Here is a 23,735-nt window from a genome sequence, read left to right on the forward strand (position 1 = left end):
TCACTATTCTGCTGGTGCAGTCACTGTGTACATACATTACATTACTGATCCTGAGTTACATCCTGTATTATACCCCAGAGCTGCACTCACTATTCTGCTGGTGCAGGCACTGTGTACATACATTACATTACTGGTCCTGAGTTACCTCCTGTATTATACTCCAGAGCTGCACTCACTATTCTGCTGGTGCAGTCACTGTGTACATACATTACATTACTGATCCTGAGTTACCTCCTGTATTATATTACAGAGCTGCACTCACTATTCTGCTGGTGCAGTCACTATGTACATACATTACATTACTGATCCTGAGTTACATCCTGTATTATACTCCAGAGCTGCACTCACTATTCTGCTGGTGCAGTCACTGTGTACATACATTACATTACTGATCCTGAGTTACATACTGTATTATACCCCAGAGCTGCACTCACTATTCTGCTGGTGCAGTCACTGTGTACATACATTACATTACTGATCCTGAGTTACATCCTGTATTATACTCCAGAGCTGCACTCACTATTCTGCTGGTGCAGTCACTGTGTATATACATTACATTACTGATCCTGAGTTACATCCTGTATTATACCCCAGAGCTGCACTCACTATTCTGCTGGTGCAGTCACTGTGTACATACATTACTGATCCTGAGTTACATCCTGTATTATACCCCAGAGCTGCACTCACTATTCTGCTGGTGCAGTCACTGTGTACATACATTACATTACTGATCCTGAGTTACATCCTGTATTATACCCCAGAGCTGCACTCACTATTCTGCTGGTACAGTCACTGTGTACATACATTACTGATCCTGAGTTACATCCTGTATTATACTCCAGAGCTGCACTCACTATTCTGCTGGTGCAGTCACTGTGTACATACATCACATTACTGATCCTGAGTTATATCCTGTATTATACTAAATGGCAGATTTCTGCTATGAAGCCACAGAATTGTGAGTGCAGCTCCGGAGGATAATCGGATTGCGGCTGAGCATTTTCTGGAAGATTTCATGCAGGTGTTTTTATACACGGTGACATCATCTTTCAGGTTTATGGTCCTGATTTACCGTCTGGATCGCCGCCAGTGAATAACGTAATGTGCTGTAGCGCTGATAACTCAGCCATGTGCAGGGAAAGAATTTAGAAAACATGAACAGATGCAGCAGAGCTGACACAGTGTGATGTGAGATGAGTTTGCCGGGTGATTATATGAGCTCTGCTACATGTGCCAGCCTCGGTAGGCAGTCAGTAGTGGATGTTTGCATTGCAGACGCGTTGTGCCCTTGCGCTGCTCCCAGGCCCGGCACCGGCTCTGTGTGATAGAAGGACTCCTCTTAGATGTAGCAGAGCCCAATCTGTTATTTAACTGACTCATGGGTGCACTAAACTACCTGACTATGTTGGGATGATCAGTGGGTTTACCTGTGGCCTTATGTAAAAACTTGTCTTTGACACTTTAATAGTAAAATGAACCAAAGGACAAACCCAGCTCTCCTGTATCGGCCGGGTCAGCTCTGCTTCATATAACAGGTAAATGCATCTGCATGATGTAATGTAAGTTCCGCAAAAGAGACTCAGCTCTGCTACGTCTGCATACATTCCTCCATAAAAAGACAGACTGATCATGTATATATCCGTGCCATATGACAAACTCAGCTCAGAGATGTTACGACTTTATACGTTTTTGAAAAAACCCTGGTGCCAAATGGCAAACTCAACTCTGCTACATTTGTGTACATTTTTTTCATTTCTATAAAACTGAAAATTGCTTATACAATATGATATACACATATATATAAAGTTGTGGCATGTGACAAACTTAGCTCTGCTACATCTGTAAGGAGTCCTCTATCATCTATATAGTTGTGCCATAAGACAAACTCAGCTCTACTACAGTTCTATACATTCATGGAAAAGAGAAAAAAAATCAAGAGATTGGGCCATCATCCACATAGCTGTACTAAAAAAGAAACTCAGCTCTGCTACATCTATATAATTTTGTACAGAAAAACATAATACATTTGCTATTGGACAAAAGTTTGGACACCCCTGTTCGTGCGACGGTTTTCCTTGTTTTTGCTTGAATTTGCACATTATAAATTTTGGGCTGAAGGCGGCAAAACCGCGAAGTCTGAAATATGGAAAGGAGTAAAGAAACACGTGACCCATCCCAGCATGCATGATACACCTTGAATTAATCCTGGTGCCGCCCCCCTTACTTTCAGGACAGCTTTAGACCCCCTTGGTTTTCCCTTCAGTTTCACCAGATCATCATCTTTACGTCTGTGCATCAATTCTGAAGGCTGTTATCTTAGGTGCTTGCAGTTTGTAGTTTCTCAGATTGGTAACTCTGATGAACTTATCCTCTGCAGCGACAGCTTTATAACTCCTTGGTTTTCCCTTCTGTTTCACCAGGTCATCACCTTGATGTCTGTGCATCAATTCTGTGGGCTGTAATCTTAGCTGCTGGCAGTATGTAGTTTCTCAGATTGGTAACTCTGATGTACTTATCCTCTGCAGCGACAGCTTTAGACCCCCTAGGTTTTCCCTTTAGTTTCACCAGGTCATCATCTTTATGTCTGTGCATCAATTCTGAAGGCTGTTATCTTAGGTGATGTCAGTTTGTAGTTTCTCAGGCTGGTAACTCTGATGAACTTATCCTCTGCAGCGACAGCTTTAGACCCCCCTAGGTTTTCCCTTTAGTTTCACCAGGTCATCATCTTTATGTCTGTGCATCAATTCTGAAGGCAGTTATCTTAGGTGATGTCAGTTTGTAGTTTCTCAGGCTGGTAACTCTGATGAACTTATCCTCTGCAGCGACAGCTTTATACATCCTTGGTTTTCTCTTCTGTTTTACCAGGTCATCACCTTGATGTCTGTGCATCAATTCTGAGGGTGTTATCTTAGGTGCTGGCAGTTTGTAGTTTCTCAGATTGGTAACTTTGATGAACTTATCCTCTGCAGCAGAGGGAATTCTTGGCCTTTCTTTTCTGAGGCCAGTTTCGTCATAGCAATTGATGGTTTTCATAACTGCATTTGTGAATACCTTCAAGGTTCTAGCAACTTTCCTGATCTTCTTGATTTATGTAGTTTCTCTCTCTTTAGCTGAGTGGTTCTTGCCGTATTCTGGCTTAGAACAGGTGAGTACCGTATAGAGCTGCGCACCGACACTGCTTTTTCCAAAACAACTAATGGTAGCAAACACTTTCTTGGAAGCCTTTCCAGGTAACGCACTGATGAAGCTGCGGAGAGGCTACTTGTCGGGTGGGGGTGATATAGCTTCTTCCATCAGTGTAAAAGTGGGGGAACTCTGAGGAATAAACGATGGAACACACATTCTGGTTTCGTGTTTCTTTTTGCCTTCTTTCCATGTGTTCCTACCTGGTTTTGCCGCCTCCAGTCTGAATCTGAAATGTACACATTCCAATAAGATAAGGATAAAAAAATAAAAAACCACGGCATAAACAGGGGTGTACAAACTTTTGACTTTTGTTTACGTATATAATAAAGAGAGCTGTACTAGATGACAAACTCAGCTCTGCTACATTGTATGTTACTGCAAAAAAGGAGTTTGCAACACTGTATACAGAGCTGCACTAAATGACAAACTCAGCCCTGCTATATTTGTATGTTCCTGCAAAAAGGAGGTTACAATACTGTCTACAGAGCTGTACTAACTGACAAACTCAGCTCTGCTACATTGTATGTTACTGCAAAAAAGGAGTTTGCAACACTGTATACAGAGCTGCACTAAATGACAAACTCAGCTCTGCTATATTTGTATGTTCCTGCAAAAAGGAGGTTACAATACTGTCTACAGAGCTGTACTAACTGACAAACTCAGCTCTGCTACATTGTATGTTCCTGCAAAAAAGGAGTTTGCAATACTGTCTAGTGCTGTATTAACTGACAAACTCAGCTCTGCTACATTTGCATGTTCCAATATCAAAGGAGCTTGCAACACTGTATACAGAGCTGTAACTATATGATACTCAGCTCTGCTACATTTGCATGTTCCAAAATAAAGGGAGTTTGCAACACTGTATACAGAGCTGTAACTATATGATACTCAACTCTGCTACATTTGTAAGTTCCTGCAAAAAAAAAAGGAGTTTGCAATACTAAAGCACTAAATGATAACATAACAAACTCAGCTCTGCTACAATTGTACATATTATCTTGCAAAACTCCAGTTAGTTGCACCGTTTAACGACATCCGTAAGGAGCGATGTTGTAGTGTTTTGCACTTTTTCCCTGTGCTGATGCAGCAGAGCTCACTGAGCTATTTAACCTCTTGTAAACCTGGGGTCTGCAGTCCTGATAAACAGAGATGAGCCACATGACAAACTCCGCTCTGCTGCGCCGCCCTTGGCGCAGGCCCCACGCCTGGCAGAGGGGCTGTTGTTTTGAACTTGAGCTCCTCTGCCTCCTCCAGCCCCCCAGCCAGAGGTGCAGGAACATTCCCTCATCCCCTAGAAGGGCACAGAAGAGGCTAGCCTCGCCCCCCACTGCCTGCACTGCGCTCACAGAGCATGCCATTGGCCTGGGCTGCAGAGGAGGGGACAGCACTGCACTCTGCTACATATAAGCCTGCAGCCACCAGGCGGGCAGCACTCACTGCTGCCAGGTTATCCCTCCTGCTGTCACCTTGGGCTGCAGAGCCTGCGCCATGTCACTCATTGCCAACCTCATGCTCTTCTCAATTTCCCTCCTAGTTGGGGACCTCTTGTGCCCGGCGGACGCCTGCACCTGTGCCCCCAGCCACCCCCAGGACGCCTTCTGCAACTCCGACATAGGTAAGTGGCTGACCTTTCCTACACATACCCTCCTGTGGGCTACCGTCCCTTTAAGATGCATTAGGTGTTTAGGAACTTTCCCCCCTCTCCGCTGACCTTTCCTACACATACCCTCCTGTGGGCTACTGTCCCTTTAAGATGCATTAGGTGTTTAGGAACTTTCCCCCCTCTCCGCTGACCTTTCCTACACATACCCTCCTGTGCGCTACCGTCCCTTTAAGATGCATTAGGTGTTTAGGAACTTTCCCCCCTCTCCGCTGACCTTTCCTACACATACCCTCCTGTGCGCTACCGTCCCTTTAAGATGCATTAGGTGTTTAGGAACTTTCTCCCCTCTCCGCTGACCTTTCCTACACAAACCCTCCTGTGCGCTACTGTCCCTTTAAGATGCATTAGGTGTTTAGGAACTTTCCCCCCTCTCCGCTGACGGTTTCCTCTTTTGCTCCGCTGTCTGCAATTCTTGACATTATCCCGATGCAGCAAACTGGTGTTTGTCATCGCTGGGCACTGCAGGGTTAATGTGTCGAGATATCGCATCTCCATGGTTTTACATGGGACTGCAAACTCGACACATTACAAACTCAGCTCTGCTACGTCTGTCAAATTCAAGTCTCCTCCGTTCGGCGGTGTCAGCTCTGCTGCGCCAACTCTTTGGCCACGTGTGAATCCAGGGTGACGGATGCGATTAGTGCGTATTGTTTGCCATGGAGAAAGGAGGATAATTTGGTACCAAAAGCTGCAGGGGCTGGAGAACTACAAGTCCCAGCACTTCTTTTTGGGTTTGCAATGTATTTTTTTTTTTTTTTTTGCATCCGACCAAAAGGAATTTTTTTGGGGGGTAAAAAAAATTGAGGTGACTGCCCCTTTAAATGCTTTAAAAAAATATAGCAATGGCTGTGGTCACCCAGCTTTTCCCAGACACGGATGAAGCGTCCTGACTGCAGCCTGGGAAGGGTTAATAAGAGGCGCGGCTGTCCCCCCTCCTCCATAATCTGCACTTCCTCAAGGCTTTGCCTGTGGTTTCTTCAAAAACCTCTATGAAAAGCCGAGTGCGGGAGCGAAGCTGTGAAGTCACCGGCCGCAGGCGACGAAGGGCGCGCTGTCACTTTAAGGGGTTCACTTTTCACTTTCACCCTACCAGGATCTGAGAGATCCCCCCAATAAAACAACAAGTGTGCTGTCCCCTTTAAGGAACTGATGTCACCTGATGGCGCTGACTGTGATGAGGTCCCTTAGGGCGCAGAGTGATGGGCTCCCAGATAGAGGATGCTGGGAGTTATAGTCCTGCTCTCCTCGCCACATGCGTGAGGACACCGCTGGCCATTATCCTATACGTCCATATGGCAGATGGTTCCCGGTCTCCGCTCCCAGCATTTTGGCTTTGTCTATTTTTGGTAATTCTGTGACCTCCATTCTGAGATCTCTTCACACTGCAGTCACATAAGAGACCACAGGGCCGGTCACTGCAAGCCATCTGTCAGGAGCGAGCGCACCTCTGAGGGCCACACTGCAGCCTCCACACACCTAACATGCGGTACTGTAATGTATGTACACAGTGGCTGCACCAGCAGAATAGTGAGTGCAGCTCTGGGGTATAATACAGGATGTAACTCAGGATCAGTAATGTAATGTATGTACACAGTGACTGCACCAGCAGAATAGTGAGTGCAGCTCTGGAGTATAATACAGGATGTAACTCAGGATCAGTAATGTAATGTATGTACACAGTGACTGCACCAGCAGAATAGTGAGTGCAGCTCTGGAGTATAATACAGGATGTAACTCAGGATCAGTAATGTAATGTATGTACACAGTGACTGCACCAGCAGAATAGTGAGTGCAGCTCTGGAGTATAATACAGGATGTAACTCAGGATCAGTAATGTAATGTATGTACACAGTGACTGCACCAGCAGAATAGTGAGTGCAGCTCTGGGGTATAATACAGGATGTAACTCAGGATCAGTAATGTAATGTATGTACACAGTGACTGCACCAGCAGAATAGTGAGTGCAGCTCTGGAGTATAATACAGGATGTAACTCAGGATCAGTAATGTAATGTATGTACACAGTGACTGCACCAGCAGAATAGTGAGTGCAGCTCTGGAGTATAATACAGGATGTAACTCAGGATCAGTAATGTAATGTATGTACACAGTGACTGCACCAGCAGAATAGTGAGTGCAGCTCTGGGGTATAATACAGGATGTAACTCAGGATCAGTAATGTAATGTATGTACACAGTGACTGCACCAGCAGAATAGTGAGTGCAGCTCTGGAGTATAATACAGGAGGTAACTCGGGATCAGTAATGTATGTACACAGTGCCTGCACCAGCAGAATAGTGAGTGCAGCTGTGGGGTATAATACAGGATGTAACTCAGGATCAGTAATGTAATGTATGTACACAGTGACTGCACCAGCAGAATAATGAGTGCAGCTCTGGGGTATAATACAGGATGTAACTCAGGATCAGTAATGTAATGTATGTACACAGTGACTGCACCAGCAGAATAGTGAGTGCAGCTCTGGGGTATAATACAGGATATAACTCAGGATCAGTAATATAATGTATGTACACAGTGACTGCACCAGCAGACTAGTGAGTGCAGCTCTGGGGTATAATACAGGATGTAACTCAGGATCAGTAATGTGATGTATGTACACAGTGACTGCACCAGCAGAATAGTGAGTGCAGCTCTGGGGTATAATACAGGATGTAACTCAGGATCAGTAATGTAATGTATGTACACAGTGACTGCACCAGCAGAATAATGAGTACAGCTCTGGGGTATAATACAGGAGGTAACTCAGGATCAGTAATGTAATGTATGTACACAGTGACTGCACCAACAGAATATTGAGTGCAGCTCTGGAGTATAATACACAATTAAAGCTAACATTGGTCCCTCCAGGAGCAGCTGTCGCTCCTCCCACCCCTCAGTAATGAAGGTTTATTAGACCATTAATGGCATCATGGTCTCAATGAATAGAATTTTGGGGCATTCTTATTCTATTAGATGCTGTCAGTGTCGGGGCTGCGGTGACTCCCTGCAGGCTGTGATTCGGGGCAGGTAGATGACCCAAGAGTGAAAGGACACGATGGCTTCATTGTAAATACTTGGGAAACAGCTGAGGTTTGTGCTGTGAACAGATGGACGGGACGACAGGTGCGCGGCCGATCTATGGGGCATTCACAGCAGGGATTCATTATATTACTGAACTGCATTTATATACAGTCAGGGGTAGTGCTGTATACAGTTGGGGGTAGTGCTGTATACAGTCAGGAGTAGTGCTGTATACAATCAGGGGTAGTGCTGTATACAGTTGGGGGTAGTGCTGTATACAGTCAGGAGTAGTGCTGTATACAATCAAGGGTAGTGCTGTATATACTGGGGTAGTGTATATAGTCGGGGTAGTATTGAATACAGTCAGGGTAGTGCTATATATAGTCGGGGGTAGTACTGTATACAGTCAGGAGTAGTGCTGTATACAATCAGGGGTAGTGCTGTATATAGTGGGGTAGTGTATATAGTCGGGGTAGTATTGAATACAGTCAGGGTAGTGCTATATATAGTCGGGGGTAGTACTGTATACAGTCAGGAGTAGTGCTGTATACAATCAGGGGTAGTGCTGTACACAATCAAGGGTAGTGCTGTATACAGTCAGGAGTAGTGCTGTATACAATCAGGGGTAATGCTGTATACCGTCAGGAGTAGTGCTGTATATAATAAGTGGTAGTGCTGTAGACAGTCAGGGGTAGTGCTGAAAGCAGTCGGGTGTAGTGCTGTATATAGTCTGGGGTAGTGCTGTATACAGTCAGTAGTAGTGCTGTATATAATAAGGGGTAGTGCTGTAGACAGTCAGGGGTAGTGCTGAAAGCAGTCGGGTGTAGTGCTGTATATAGTCGGGGGTAGTGCTGAATACAGTCAGGAGTAGTGGTGTTTACAGTCAGGTATAGTGCTGTATATAATAAGGGGTAGTGCTGTAGACAGTCAGGGGTAGTGCTGTAGACAGTCAGGGGTAGTGCTGTATGCAGTCGGGTGTAGTGCTGTATATAGTCGGGGGTAGTGCTGTATACAGTCGTGGGTAGTGCTGTATACAATCAGGGATAGTGCTGTTTACAGTCAGGAATAGTGCTGTATATAATAAGTGGTAGTGCTATAGACAGTCAGGGGTAGTGCTGTAGACAGTCAGGGGTAGTGCTGTATGCAGTCGGGTGTAGTGCTGTATATAGTCGGGGGTAGTGCTGCGTGTTGTATGCCCCCATAGAACATTCTGTGGCCCCTCTCTTTTGTACTAAGGGTGGGTCACATTGAGAGTTCAGGAATCAGCATTAGGGAACAGGAGAAAGTGAGAAATAATGGGGCGAGAGAGGGTGTAATAAAAGCCGAAAAATGTGTATGTGTTAGTGGAGAAAAGCCAAGGGGGTGAGCTAAGGGGTGAGATTGAGGGGAAACGATTCTACCCTCTCCCCATCGCCACATTACATACATTGGAATACACACCTCTTCCTCCATGACTGCCACAGTCTGGAGCCCATTACTGCCCCCCTCTCCTGTATTATAGCAGCGAGATCTGCTTCATTCTCACCAATCAGGACCTGAGGCTTTGGGGACTCGGTGACGGCGCACCTGCCTGCCGGCGAAGCACTGGGAGCTTAAGTGGGAAGACGTCTTTCAAAACCAAGGAGGAAATCAAATCCCGCGGATGGCTGTCCCGGAGTTCTCACATATATGATTGGTCTGGCAGCCGATGTAATGAGTAGAGAGAGGACCCATCATGGCAGAAAAACTAACTCACAGGGGAAATCCATATAGGAAGATTAGTTTTTACTTTTTTATAGTTTTTTTTTTTCAGTAAGATTTGTGCATAAAAAAAAAAAAGGTTCAAAAAGTTTCCCAAAAGCGTAAAAGTGTAACCGACACAAGATGCTGTCCAGGCCCCACACCCTATTGGAGTGAGTAAGACCAACAATTGGTGGCTGGGGGGTGTTCCGACTAGGCTCCCCTAGGACCCTTTTTGGTTGGGAGTGGTGATCTAGGGTAACATGGGCATGCCCTAAAGTGGTTGTCAAAAACGTTTAACACAAAAATTAAAAAAAACCTTCAAAGTATTTTTTGGGGGGGAAGGGGATGGTAATGGGGGCAGTAACGACCCCTCAGCAGGAAAAGTCTGAGTTTGCACTACTCGCTTATTCTTTTCCCCTGACATCACTTAGTTCCCGCAGGTTCTCAAAACAAAGGCCACAAAAACGAAAACTCTCGGGACAAGACCTCCTGTTTGGTTTCAGTGGTTGCTATCACAACTGGCTTCATAAGCCCCCCCTCCCCCCGCCCCCCCAGCCACCAAAGAAAAAAGGGTCTCTTAAAGGACCCTGAAGTCCCTGCTGTCACATTGATGCGCTCTTATCTGAAGTCAAATTAGAGAACACAAATATATATATATATACTAACAGGGGACGTGCCTTACATTTCAGCCAATCAGAGTTGTGAGAAAGGTCACATGACAATCCCCCTAAAGCCACACCTTCTTAGAAGCAGGAGGAGTCCAGTGGGTGGAGCTTGTGAGACAAACGCACAGTCTGACCCACACCAATCAATAAGTTATCAGTCATTTCAAAGGTAGGCAATAACTTGTTTTCAATGGACAATCCTTTTAAAGATGTGTGAGACGTCATGCTTGTTGACGGTTTCCAACAACTAGCAGGATTGTGAGTGCAGCTCTGGAGTATAACGTAATAATAGTGTAAGGGTACTTTCACACTAGCGTTTTTTTAAATCCGTCACAATGCGTCGTTTTGCAGAAAAAACGCATCCTGCAAAAGTGCTTGCAGGATGCGTTTTTTCCCCATACACTTCTATTGACGACGCATTTGCGACGGATTTGCACACTTCGCATCCGTCTTGCGACGAATGCGTTGTGCTTTGGCGGACCGTCGGGAGAAAAAAACCCTACATGTAACGTTTTTTTCTCCCGACGGACCGCTTTTTCCGACCGCGCATGCGCGGCCGGAACTCCGCCCCCACCTCCCCGCACCTTACAATGGGGCAGCGGATGCGCCGGAAAAATGCATCCGCTGCACCCATTGTGCAATGCAGCAAACGCTAGCGTCGGAATCTCTCCCCGATGCATTGCGACAGGGAGATTCCGACGCTAGTGTGAAAGAAGCCTAAGATAATAATAGTCGCATCTCCTGAATGGCAGATATACTAAGCTATGCTAAAAAAGTAAGAACCATAAATCTAGTCACACTTGTAGTGCAGGTGCCAGGGAAAGCTGGGTGGCTTGTACGCCAGCAGTAATGGAGGTCACACAAGGCCTTCAGTTCCTGTTCAGCTTATTTCTGAGCCTTCAGGGTTTTTTTTTGTTTGTTTTTAAAGCACAAACTTCTACATCTGATAAAGTTGTGCTCCCTTTGTGTGGAGAGCTGGGTGGGCCCTCTGGGTTGTCATGTGCTTTGGTGGTCCTATGTATTATAACCCCTCTGAATGATTAATGACGCCAGCACTGCCCAAAGAGCAGAGCAAAGGGTGTGACAGGAGGTGAACTACTGCACTGGGGCCATTCACACACTTCCTGAGGTCACAGGGGCATAAATCATACTGCAGACAGAAGCCCCAGAGCACAGCTGAGGACCAAGGGCTGAGAAAGCTCCAAGGAGTGGCCAAGGTAAAGGACAACGCCACTCAGAGTCTACAGTGTGACCACTGTTCTCACTGCACCAGCAGAATAGTGAGTGCAGCTCTGGGGTATTATACAGGATGTAACTCAGGATCAGTAATGTAATGTATGTACACAGTGACTGCACCAGCAGAATAGTGAGTGCAGCTCTGGGGTATAATACAGGAGGTAACTCAGGATCAGTAATGTATGTACACAGTGACTGCACCAGCAGAATAGTGAGTGCAGCTCTGGAGTATAATACAGGATGTAACTCAGGATCAGTAATGTAATGTATGTACACAGTGACTGCACCAGCAGAATAGTGAGTGCAGCTCTGGGGTATAATACAGGAGGTAACTCAGGATCAGTAATGTAATGTATGTACACAGTGACTGCACCAGCAGAATAGTGAGTGCAGCTCTGGAGTATAATACAGGATGTAACTCAGGATCAGTAATGTAATGTATGTACACAGTGACTGCACCAGCAGAATAGTGAGTGCAGCTATGGGGTATAATACAGGATGTAACTCAGGATCAGTAATGTAATGTATGTACACAGTGACTGCACCAGCAGAATAGTGAGTGCAGCTCTGGAGTATAATACAGGATGTAACTCAGGATCAGTAATGTAATGTATGTACACAGCGACTGCACCAGCAGAATAGTGAGTGCAGCTCTGGGGTATTATACAGGATGTAACTCAGGATCAGTAATGTAATGTATGCATACAGTGACTGCACCAGCAGAATAGTGAGTGCAGCTCTGGAGTGTAATACAGGAGGTAACTCAGCAGGACCAGTACATGGGGACCAGTATATGCACTGGCGATATAACATGGGCATCGGTGCGTTATTTTCCATGTCACATTCCGGAGTGTGAATATAATGGCGTTCTCAGGTTTGCTGCGTCTCCTACCTTTGGCACCAAAAAAAAGAATAAAATGTTATAGTTGGGAATGCGGAGTGTTACTTAACGTCTTAGTGTGGAATGTGGAATTCCAGCACCGTGAGTCAGTGCAGATCTACTTAAAGTAGGAATTCTGTCCCCAGGGGAGTCTTAAAGAGGCTTGTCACTGGAAGCTGTGTGCTTAACCTCCGCCAAGGGTCACTTTAAGACCTCCTGAATACCTGGCCCCTGTGGTTCCCTTTGGCCCAAGTTCAAGTGTCTCTTATGAACCCTTTAACCGATCCGCACGCGTACAATGTGCATTGGGGGTTTGTGTGTTTCCAATGGCCGGACCTATGGGCGACATTAATTTTAGTTCGTGGTCACAAAAAATAATCTTAAATTATCCTCGGCATAACTTCCTGGCATCATCTGTTGCGTTGTTTGATGCACTATATGGCGCTATTAAATGTTCAGTCTGTGTCCAATGTTTTGGCGACATGCTGTGGCAATGAGATTTGCTGCAATGAATGGCACTACTATGTAGACTCCCTCCTCTGTATTATGTGCTCGCTGTGTGGCTGTCGTGCAGGTGCAATATGGCGGTATTATTTGGGTACTGTTATGGCAGTATTATGACATAGGACTCTATATCAGTGTTCTAAAGTAGCAGTATGGCAGTATTACTTTAAAGCCCTTTTATGTGGTAACTGTAAGACATCATTATATATACCGCATGTAGCAGTAATATCTGAGAACTTTATTGCACTTTTATAAACTAACTGTAAGGCGTTGTTATATAGTTATTATATGGCGGTATTATTTGTTATGAAGGTACATTTGGCAGTATTATTTGGGTACTATATAGAAGTATGGCAGTATTACTTGGATCAGTGTTATGCAGATATAATATGGCAGTATTATGAAGACTGTATGTCAGTGTTATAAAGGTACAATATGGCAGTATTATTTGGGAGAATTTTATAACAATATTATGTACAAACTGTAGTGCACTGTTATATAGACAACATATAGCAGTAATATCCGAGTACTTAATTGCAATTTTATAAACTAACTGAAATGTGCTGTTATATACAATAGTTATCATATGGCGGTATTATTTTGGTACCTTTATGAAAATACAATATGGCAGTAATATGAGGACCGTGTGTGTCACTGTTACGAAGGAAAAACACCGTATTATTTGAGCACTGTAGGTCACCATGATGTAGGTACAATAAAGTGGAATTGTTTTGGGGACTTTATAACACTTATGTACTAGCTGTATGCACAGTTATATAGACATCATATACCAGTATTATTTAAGTACTTTATTGCACTTTTATGAGCTAACGTTAAGGCATTATTATATAGGCACAATATGGCGGTATTACTCGGGCACTGTAGGTCAATGTTGTGAAATTACAGGCTAGCAGTATTATTTGCGTTCTTTCACTTATGTACCACTTGTAAGGTGTTGTTATATCACACATTATGGCGGTATTACTCGGGCACTGTATGTTAATGTTGTGAAATTACAGGCTAGCAGTATTATTTGCGTTCTTTCACTTATGTACCACTTGTAAGATGTTGTTATATCTCACATTATGGGGGTATTACTCTAGCACTGAAGGTCAATGCTATGAAGTTACAGAAAGGCAGTATTATTTAGGTTCTTTCACTCATGTACCACTTGTAACGTGTTGTTATGTGACTCATTATGGCGGTATTACTCGGGCACTCTAAGTTAATGTTATGAAATTACAGGATGGCAGTATTATTTGCGTTCTTTCACTTATGTACCACTTGTAAGGTGTTGTTATATGACACATTATGGCGGTATTATTCGGGCACTGTAGTTATGAAGTTACAGGATGGCGGTATTATTTGTGTACTTTAAACCATTTACGTGTCACTTTTAAGGTGCCTTTATATAGACACAGTATGGCGGTATTACGGATCACTGATATGTGTTCACTATTGTGTGGTCACTGTGGATTCGGGGCAGTACAGGTTGAAACCGGTGTGAAAGTATTTATGATGGAAACCCCCTTTAAGTTCCATATCTTTCAGCTTTTTGACGTGTGAACTGCCTATTGAGCAGCCTATAAGTCAAGTATGGCTTCCTGACAACTCCCCAGGGCGACCGATGTGAAGGGCCTCGCCGAGCTCTGAAGTCCACCTGCAGTATCGCCGCCATTGTTCCAGCCTGGATCCCATCAGCCTCAGGAAATGTGCACAAAACTCCTGAAAAGTCAGCATTTTAATTAGTGGCGCTGGGTCTAGAAATGCAGCGCTGCGTATTCTGGGGGCGGGGGACGGTGTCACTTCGGGGGTCCCCTGGAGCGGTGCCACATGGGAGTATTATAATGCTATTTCTTCCTGCTGTTTTTATGCCCCCGGTGTGATTTCTATACCATCTGGCCATCGCGCCTCGTCGTCTTCCGCTTCAGCTGTACAGGGCGCGATTGTTATTACCAGAGGAAGCGATTGTCTGCGCCGAGGAAATGGGCGTCCATCATATTCTCACATCCAGCCAGATGTGCTACAAGAATACTGTATACAATTTTTCCTTTTTTTTCCCCCCCGTAATCAGTTGGCGATGCGTCCTCTCGCTGTGGCTTTTATATACGGAGGAAAAATGGCGGCCGATCGTTGCGTTATATATGTGAGATCGATCGGATGTTAGGTTTCTTGTCTAGTCACATTGGCGCCATTGCTTCCATTTTTTTTTTTTTTTTTTTACGAGATCCATGACGGACCCCTTTTTGGTCGTGCTCGTCTCTGTAGCCATTTCTTAAAGGGGTTGCGCATGGCTACTTAGTTCTGAAGGCCTCCTTGCCAACGTGGAGCAACGTTTCTCAACGGAAATGACAACAACCCCTTTAATTGCGACAGGAGGAGGCAACAAATATGGCCGCCATAGCAGTTCCTATAGCATGTTGTTACTCGGCTACACTCCCGTAATATCACTTTAAGGATTTCTGTCAGTTTAGTTACTAAAGCTAGAGGAAGACAATGGAGGCAGGATCTGGTTTAATAAGTGAACCCTGAGAGGCCATTTATACCGCCGGCAAGGCAGGATTAACAAAGAGAGGACAAATTGTCCATTGTGACCAATCAGATTGCTCCTTACATTTTAAAATCGACACTGGAAATATGTAAGCTGCAATTTGATTGGTTGCTATGCATCTCGTTTCTGTGTGTTTGCTCACATAGAGGACATAGGAAGGTGCAGTTCATAGCAACCAATCATATCGTCTCTTTCAGTTTCAAATCGGCACTAAAAAGATGTAAGCAGCAATGTGATTGGTTGCTATGTGCCTGACGTGTGTATAGCAGAGACAGTGAGGAGCAGGTGCCCATAGCGACCAATCAGATCAATTCTTTCATTTAAAAGAAAAAAAAACGTTTATGGAAAATTCCTTTAAGAAAAAAAATGACTTCCTCATATTAGGTTTTTCAGTATTGCTGTGTGGTTCTCTGAGGTGTCATATATGTAGGGTATATATATACATACGGACAATGTACTGGGGGGGTGTTTCATTATCACATCCCCTCTACCGTTCTCACTCGCAGATCTCCAGGGCTCGAAGACATCGCCGTCAGTAATGGACGAGTTCACACGTTGCCTTCAGACATCACACACAACAATGAAGCCATTCCACACCTTACGGTTTAGGAGCAACTTGGGGCCCCTCATGTATAAAATGGCCGCCCACTGGAATTTGGTGGAGGAAAAGTAGCATAAAAAAGGGAATTTTAGTTCATATTTATTAGGACTGAATTCCTGTGGGGCTTATGGCATATATTGCGACTCTCCTGGGGTTTCCTCTAGGCTCCCGGAAAAAGGGGAGACCTCCCGGACCCCAGAACAGATTGCAAACCTCCCAGATAAATTGGTGGTTTTGGTATATCTGAAAGCAGAAGACTATATACATATATATATATATATATACACACATGAATTAAGAGGTGTAGCTGCGTGCCCAAATTTTGAGAAGTGTGGTGCGCTTGGGGCTCCTTAAATTTTAAAGTGCACCTTTAAGGAGGACTACCACTTGCTATCAATATGTAATTTTTTCCCCCTGATGTAAATTCCACCATTCTCCTGATTCCGGCGATGTTTTTAGTTTGCTTCTGTGCCTCTCCGTTCCTGAGATATGGACCCTTGTTCCCTGTATGTAAATTAAGTCTCTTTGGCATCTGGGTGTGCTCATCGACAAACAACGCCCACTTGGCTAACAAGACTAGATTTATACATAGGGAAGAAAGGGCCGTATCTCAGGAACGGAGGGGCGTACAAACACAAGAAAAACATCGCTGGATTCAGGAGAACAGCGGCTTTTACTCCAGATAAAAGAGGGACAGGTCATCTTTACACTTTACGACAATTTTTTAACCCTCTGGGTAATAACATATTTTTTTACCGCCTGCGGCTGCTCAGTGGTTCAGTAGGGACATCAAACATTTCCTGCTTCTCCTGAGGTTAGAGGTCAGTTACCTCTGTCTCCTTCACGCCCCATATAAAGGTGAACATCATCCTCTTCTTTGGCGCGGTGACATGTGACGGACAGGAATGTCAGCGGATCGACTTTCAATAATATTTTACTGGTCTATTGTGGGAAACTCTTACTTCCGAATGTCTCCATGAGAAGCCTGGGACTATTTCACACCTAAGTGCTCTCGTCCTCTTGGCGCGCCCGCCGCGACGAGCTATGCTTTGATCTTCGTGCCACGTCCAGACACTCGGGAAGAGTAGTTTCCGGGTGCAGATATCTATGTAAAGTTCTCAGGGGTTCTCCCGTATCTTATTATTGAGGAAACAGTCATAATGGGTCTGCAGATGTCTCTTCCTTTGTCCTGAACCCATCGAAAATAGTCTCGTTTTCTGTATACAGCTCCTATGCTTACCTATGTGTTTCCATAGTACTATAGTACAAACAAACCCTGTGTACCTATCAATCGTAGGGGGCAGAATGGGCTTAGTAACATCTGACTGCAGGATCAGACTACACAGGGTTTGTCTATAAATGTTGACTCGCATAGGAACTGTGTACACAGTGATGTAATAGTCACATATGCTTGGTATGCGGGGCTGGGAGACACCAACATCTCCGAGCTCAGACCTTTGGTGCCCTGGAGGTGGGTATAATTGATGCCCATCGTCACCCGGGTGTAACCTCCTGTCTTCCACCGGTCAGGACTGGATCAGGTTTCTTGGATTCCTGGGATTAGATGCCACACACAGTTTCCTAGATCTCATGTTTGGAGGGTAATGCTGATGGCAGTCGTGTCCTCAGGATTGTGACACAGCTCAGCACTTAGGATTTCTTCGTCGCTCCTGGTGAGAGCACTTGTGTCTCATGGCAGCATGTGAATGACTGGGGCTCTGACCAGTGATGTCATGTCTGCGGTGTGATGTCACTTTAAGGGGTACATAAATGTGTGAGTGACAAACACCGGAAAAGAAAGGTATCACCCCTACGTTCATTTACGATGGAGAGTCATGTCATTGGATGATGTGGTGGGAGAGTCATTGGAAAACTACTTGTAGGAAGCCGTATCGGCCAACCGTCTATAGAAAGCCATAGTTGTCAATCGTCTGTAGGAAGTTGTAGTTGTCAATCGTCTGTAGGAAGCCGTATCGGCCAGCCGTCCGTAGAAAGCCATGTCGGTCAATCATCTGTAGGAAGCCGTACTGGCCAACCGTCTCTAGGAAGCCGTATCAGCCAACCGTCTGTAGGAAGCCATATCGGTCAACCGTCTGTAGGGAGCTGTCATTGGCCAACGGTTTCTAGAAAGCCATATCGGCCAACCGTCTGCAGAAAGCCGTATCGGCCAACCGTCTGTAGGAAGCCATATCGGCCAACCGTCTGTAGGAAGCCATATCGGCCAACCGTCTGTAGGAAGCCGTATCGGCCAACCGTCTGTAGGAAGTCCCATCGGCCAACCGTCTGTAGGAAGCCGTATCGGCCAACCGTCTATAGGACGCCGTATCGGCCAATCGTCTGTAGGAAGCCGTATCGGCCAACCGTCTGTAGGAAGCCGTATCGGCCAACCATCTGTAGAAAGCCGTATCGGTCAACCGTCTGTTGGAAGCCGTATCGGCCAACCGTCTGTGGGAAGCCGTATCGGCCAACAGTCTGTAGTAAGCCGTATCAGCCAACCGTCTGTAGGAAGCCGTTATCGGCCAACCATCTGTAGGAAACCGCATCGGCATACAGTCTGAGGAAAGCCTTATTGATTGACTACTTGTAAGAAGCAATGTTGACCACCTCTTTGCAGGAAAGTACAGTTGACTTACTACTTGTAGAAAGCCTAATTGGTTAATTAGCTTGGTGGAAATCCTAATTCATCGACTACTTGTAGCCCATTTGACAAATCGCCTGTAAGTGGTACAGTTGATCAGTTACTTCTAGGAAGCCATATATATTGACTAAATGGAATAATTCATATTAACGTGACAGAAGCCTCAGTTGACTTTCTGTTTGGAGGAAGCCCAACTGATCAACCACTTGATAGAAACCAGAATTGATCCACTACTTGTAGGTAGCCCTATTGAATAACATCTCCAGAAGATCAGATTGCCCAACTAACTACACAGAAGCATTCAGTAACCAGCTACTTGTTTGAAGCGCAATTGATTAACTGCCAGTAGGAAGCCATATTGAACCAATAGATGTCTAACTAGCCCGTTTCCTGTAGGAAGCCATGTTATCTAACTGCTTGATGAAAACCCTAACTGACTTTCCACTTCTAGGAAGCCAAACAGGTGAACTACTTGATGAAAACCCAAATTCATTGACTACTGTCCGTAGCCCAATTGACTATCCACTTGTAGAATGTCCAATTACTCAACCTGCTATAAGAAGGCTTGGGTAATCAACAGCTTTTCAATAGTCCAATGGATTTGTAGTACGCCATATTGATGGACTACTTGTGTAACTGGCACACCACATGTAGGAAGCCATATTTTCCAATTTCTTGATGGAAATCCCAGTTAGAAAGCCCAGATGGATGACTACTTGTTGGAAGTTCCATGTAGTGACTGATTAATGGTAGGTGGCCCAAGTGACTATACAACTGTAGGAAGTGAATTACCCAACTAGCTTTAGGAATCCTTGAATATAACCAGCCATTTGTACCCAGCCCAATTGACCAACCACATGTGGAAACATGACCGATTACCAAGCTTGACTGTCCAACACTTTACAGGAAGCCATATTTCAGGAAGCCCAATTGACCAACTACTTTTAGGAAGTCTAACTGGTCAACCTGCTGAAGGAAGCCACATTAACCAGGTACTCAATGGAAAACCTTACTTGTAGAAGCCCAATTGTCCAACTGCTTGGTGGAAACGTTAGTTGACTGACTACTTTTAGGTAGGTCGATCGACCGACCTCCGGAATGAAGTCCATTGATTTCTAGGAACCCAAGCAACTTGTAAGAAAGCCTGACTGACCCATCGTGCCATATTGATTAGCTATTTGTAGGTAGCCCAATTGTTCGACGTCATATAAATCAATGACTTGCCAGGTTGACTACTTGGAGGAAGCCCCAAAAATGACCACATTGATATGAGAACTTTTTCTGAAGGCTGTGGCCCCCTCGAGTTACACCGGGTTGGGGTCCCATACTATTCTTTTGAGCAGGTAGCACAGGAGTTAATCTCGCATCCCGCCTGTCAGGGTTTATACGAGTCTTGGGACATGAAGCTTTTGTACGCCCATCGGCAGCACATTCCGCCGCCGCCCGTGGTCGGTCCGCCCTCCTCGCCCTGTTATATAACGCTACATTTCACAAGTGTCAAAATCAGCAAAATTTTACAAGACATTCCTGACTCTGCAGCCGTCTCCTTATCTCTGAGACCAGGGGAGATTCCTCGTGTGGCCGCCATTACAGTGCCCCTCGAGACCGTCCCCCTGTTCTCCTGTCCCCACCATAGTAATCCGAAGTAAGAAATCGCTGCAAAAAAACACAATTTTTTACGCAATTTTGCAAAATTGGCCACAATGTCGGACAAACCGCAGCGTGTGATCGCAGCCTTCCAGTCCGGCCCATCCTCTGTAAGTGTGAAGGTGTATTCCCACCTAATAAGTAATGATCAGTGGGGGTCCCCAATCCTCACATTAAAGGGGGACCTTCTACTGTGAGCCCCATTTGCAAGAATGGGGTCACCTCGGCACAGTGGTGCCCCCCCCATGCCAACTGGCCGTGCAGGGAACTGCAGCAGGGGTGGCCATATTCTCTCTTGGCGGCTCCCGACCGCAGGGTGCAGCTGCAGAGGACACCACGGGTGATGACGGTGAAGAAGCGATGCGAAACAATAACATGGGATCGCTAGATCGCCTCGATCCCTTTCCTGATCATTGATTGGTTGGTGGGAGGGGCAGAAATGGCACCATAACTCATCAGTAGAAAGCGGTTGTGTATGGTGCGGGTTGAGTTTTTGCTTTTTTTTCTTCTGTATATTGTGAAGCCGGTGATGATGGGAAAAAAAAAAAACTTGACGGCTCACAGCTGCGCAAAGTATTTAAGCGATGAATAATATTTTGACCAATATTTTTTTTTTTTCCTCCTCCCGTTACAGTGATCAGAGCCAAAGTCGTGGGCAAGAAGCTGATGAACGACGGTCCGTTCGGGACGATGCGCTACACCATAAAGCAGATGAAGGTGAGGAAGGCGGCGTTAAGTGTGTGGATTGTCAGCAGCACAGAGTGTTTCAGGATCCGAGGCCGCGGCTCTGACACCAGTAGGGGCGGTGTAGTGACGTCAGCGTCGGGGATGGTGACAAGTGTAGGAACATAGGCCCATTGTATGAGGAGCCCTCACTGACACACTGTGACGGCAGCCCCCGCCCTATATAGACCGGACCCTTTATAAAGGCATGTTTATATTGGCTCAGGTGTTAACCCTTTAGACGCCGCTGCTCTGCACATTCCTGATGTCCCCTGCGGGCGGGAAAGGGGGATTATTTCATGTGTTTACCCCAGATTTGCGGTAAACAGATGAGGTCAGGGACCTCGCCCCTCTGCAGAGGTCCGCGCTGGCTTAGGGTGGTCTCCGCTTCCAACCGGTGATACTAAAACGCTTTTGGGCAAAAGAAATGATATTCCTGGTTCCCGGGAGGGCGGCGGGCCGCAGACAGGAATGGCAGCCCGTTCTCTGCCAATCCTCCCTTTGTAGAGAAGTCCAGATTTCTTAAAGAGACGATGAACTTAAATTGTGCGCTCTTTATTTACCAAGCTGTTGTTCCCTGTTATCAGCCAATTCAGGCCGACTGACAGCTGATAACTTTAGGGTTACTGGCCCTTTAAATGAAATGGAAGACCAGACCCCTCCTGTATAAAGAACTCAGACCAGACCCCTCCTGCATGCGGAACTCAGACCAGACCCCTCCTGTATAAGGAACTCAGACCATACCCCTCCTGCATGCGGAACTCAGACCAGACCCCTCCTGTATAAGGAACTCAGACCAGAACAATCATGTATAAGGACCTGAGACCAGAACCCTCTTGTATAAGGACCCAGACCAGAACTCTCCTGAATACAGACCCCAGACCAGAACAATCATGCATAAGGACCTGAGACCAGAACACTCCTGTATACAGACCAGAACCCTCTTGTATAAGGACCCCAGACCAGAACATTCATGTATAAGGACCTGAGACCAGAATCTTCCTGTATAAGGACCTCAGACCAGAACCCTCCTGTATACAGACCAGAACCCTCTTGTATAAGGACCCCAGACCAGACCCCTCCTGTATACAGACCCCAGACCAGAACAATCATGTATAAGGACCTGAGACCAGAATCTTCCTGTATAAGGACCTCAGACCAGAACCCTCCTGTATACAGACCAGAACCCTCTTGTATAAGGACCCCAGACCAGACCCCTCCTGTATACAGACCCTAGACCAGAACATTCATGTATAAGGACCTGAGACCACAACCCTCCTGTATAAGGACCTCAGACCAAACCCCACCTGTAAACAGACCAGGACCATTATGTATTGGGACCTCAGACTAGAACCCTCCTGTATAAAGACCCCGCACATCCCTCATATACAGACCCCCCACATCCCTCATATACAGACCCCCCCACATCCCTCATATACAGACCCCCCACATCCCTCATATACAGACCCCCCACATCCCTCATATACAGACCCCCCACATCCCTCATATACAGACCCCGCACATCCCTCATATACAGACCCCACTCATCCCTCATATACAGACCCCACACATCCCTCATATACAGACCCCGCACATCCCTCATATACAGACCCCGCACATCCCTCATATACAGACCCCGCACATCCCTCATATACAGACCCCGCACATCCCTCATATACAGACCCCGCACATCCCTCATATACAGACCCCACTCATCCCTCATATACAGACCCCACACATCCCTCATATACAGACCCCACTCATCCCTCATATACAGACCCCGCACATCCCTCATATACAGACCCCGCACATCCCTCATATACAGACCCCACACATCCCTCATATACAGACTCCCCACATCCCTCATATACAGAGCCCACTCATCCCTCATATACAGACCCCACTCATCCCTCATATACAGACCCCGCACATCCCTCATATACAGACCCCGCACATCCCTCATATACAGAGCCCACTCATCCCTCATATACAGACCCCACACATCCCTCATATACAGACCCCACACATCCCTCATATACAGACCCCACTCATCCCTCATATACAGACCCCACACATCCCTCATATACAGACCCCGCACATCCTTCATATACAGACCCCGCACATCCCTCATATACAGACCCCGCACATCCCTCATATACAGACCCCGCACATCCCTCATATACAGACCCCGCACATCCCTCATATACAGACCCCACTCATCCCTCATATACAGAGCCCCTGTATACGGACTCAGTCGCCGGAGGTTGTACCCGGCAGGGGAGGGAAGAGCATGAGTGGGGAGAGGCGAGTGCACGGCTCACACAGGACTCTTTGCCGACTCTTCCAGGAGTCCGGGAGATCTCTCTTTTTCCCCCGTAGTATCATTCTGTGGAGCCTCGTAGACTTCCCCGGGCCTCCTGAACATCTGATCCGGGACTCTGTAATATGGATGGGGTTAAAGGATTTGGCAGCGACCGCCCCCCAGTCATGAGGCTGGCTTATTTCCTCACCAAGTAATACTTTGGCACAAAATCTACAAAACCTGCAACTTATTAAGGGAATAAAGCTTCAGGGAGCGGGACACGGGCCGTCTGGGTAATAATGGCGGTATTTATGTACAAAGTCGAGGGGGGCTCTGTGAGGGGCGCAGACTAATGATGATTATGAGATTCAGCTGTGCCCGTGGTGGGATAAGGGCA

At 45.9% G+C, this 23,735-nt stretch overlaps 2 protein-coding genes across 2 annotated transcripts in view; one reads left to right on the plus strand and one right to left on the minus strand.

Moving 5' to 3' along the window:
* Positions 1-23,735, minus strand: part of SYN3 (synapsin III) — a 222,306-nt gene that overhangs the window by 68,896 nt on the left and 129,675 nt on the right. The gene's annotated exons all lie outside the window — the stretch shown is intronic.
* The window catches only part of TIMP3 (TIMP metallopeptidase inhibitor 3), a 28,707-nt gene continuing 9,577 nt past the window's right edge, over positions 4,606-23,735 (plus strand). Inside the window, exons 1-2 of the mRNA XM_069763163.1 lie at positions 4,606-4,801; positions 20,948-21,030. Coding sequence (XP_069619264.1) covers positions 4,675-4,801; positions 20,948-21,030 — 210 coding nt within the window. The 5' untranslated portion in view covers positions 4,606-4,674. The remainder of the gene's footprint in view (positions 4,802-20,947; positions 21,031-23,735) is intronic.

This window comes from Ranitomeya imitator, chromosome 4 (genome assembly GCF_032444005.1).
Source record: "Ranitomeya imitator isolate aRanImi1 chromosome 4, aRanImi1.pri, whole genome shotgun sequence".
Taxonomy (NCBI): Eukaryota; Metazoa; Chordata; class Amphibia; order Anura; family Dendrobatidae; genus Ranitomeya; species Ranitomeya imitator.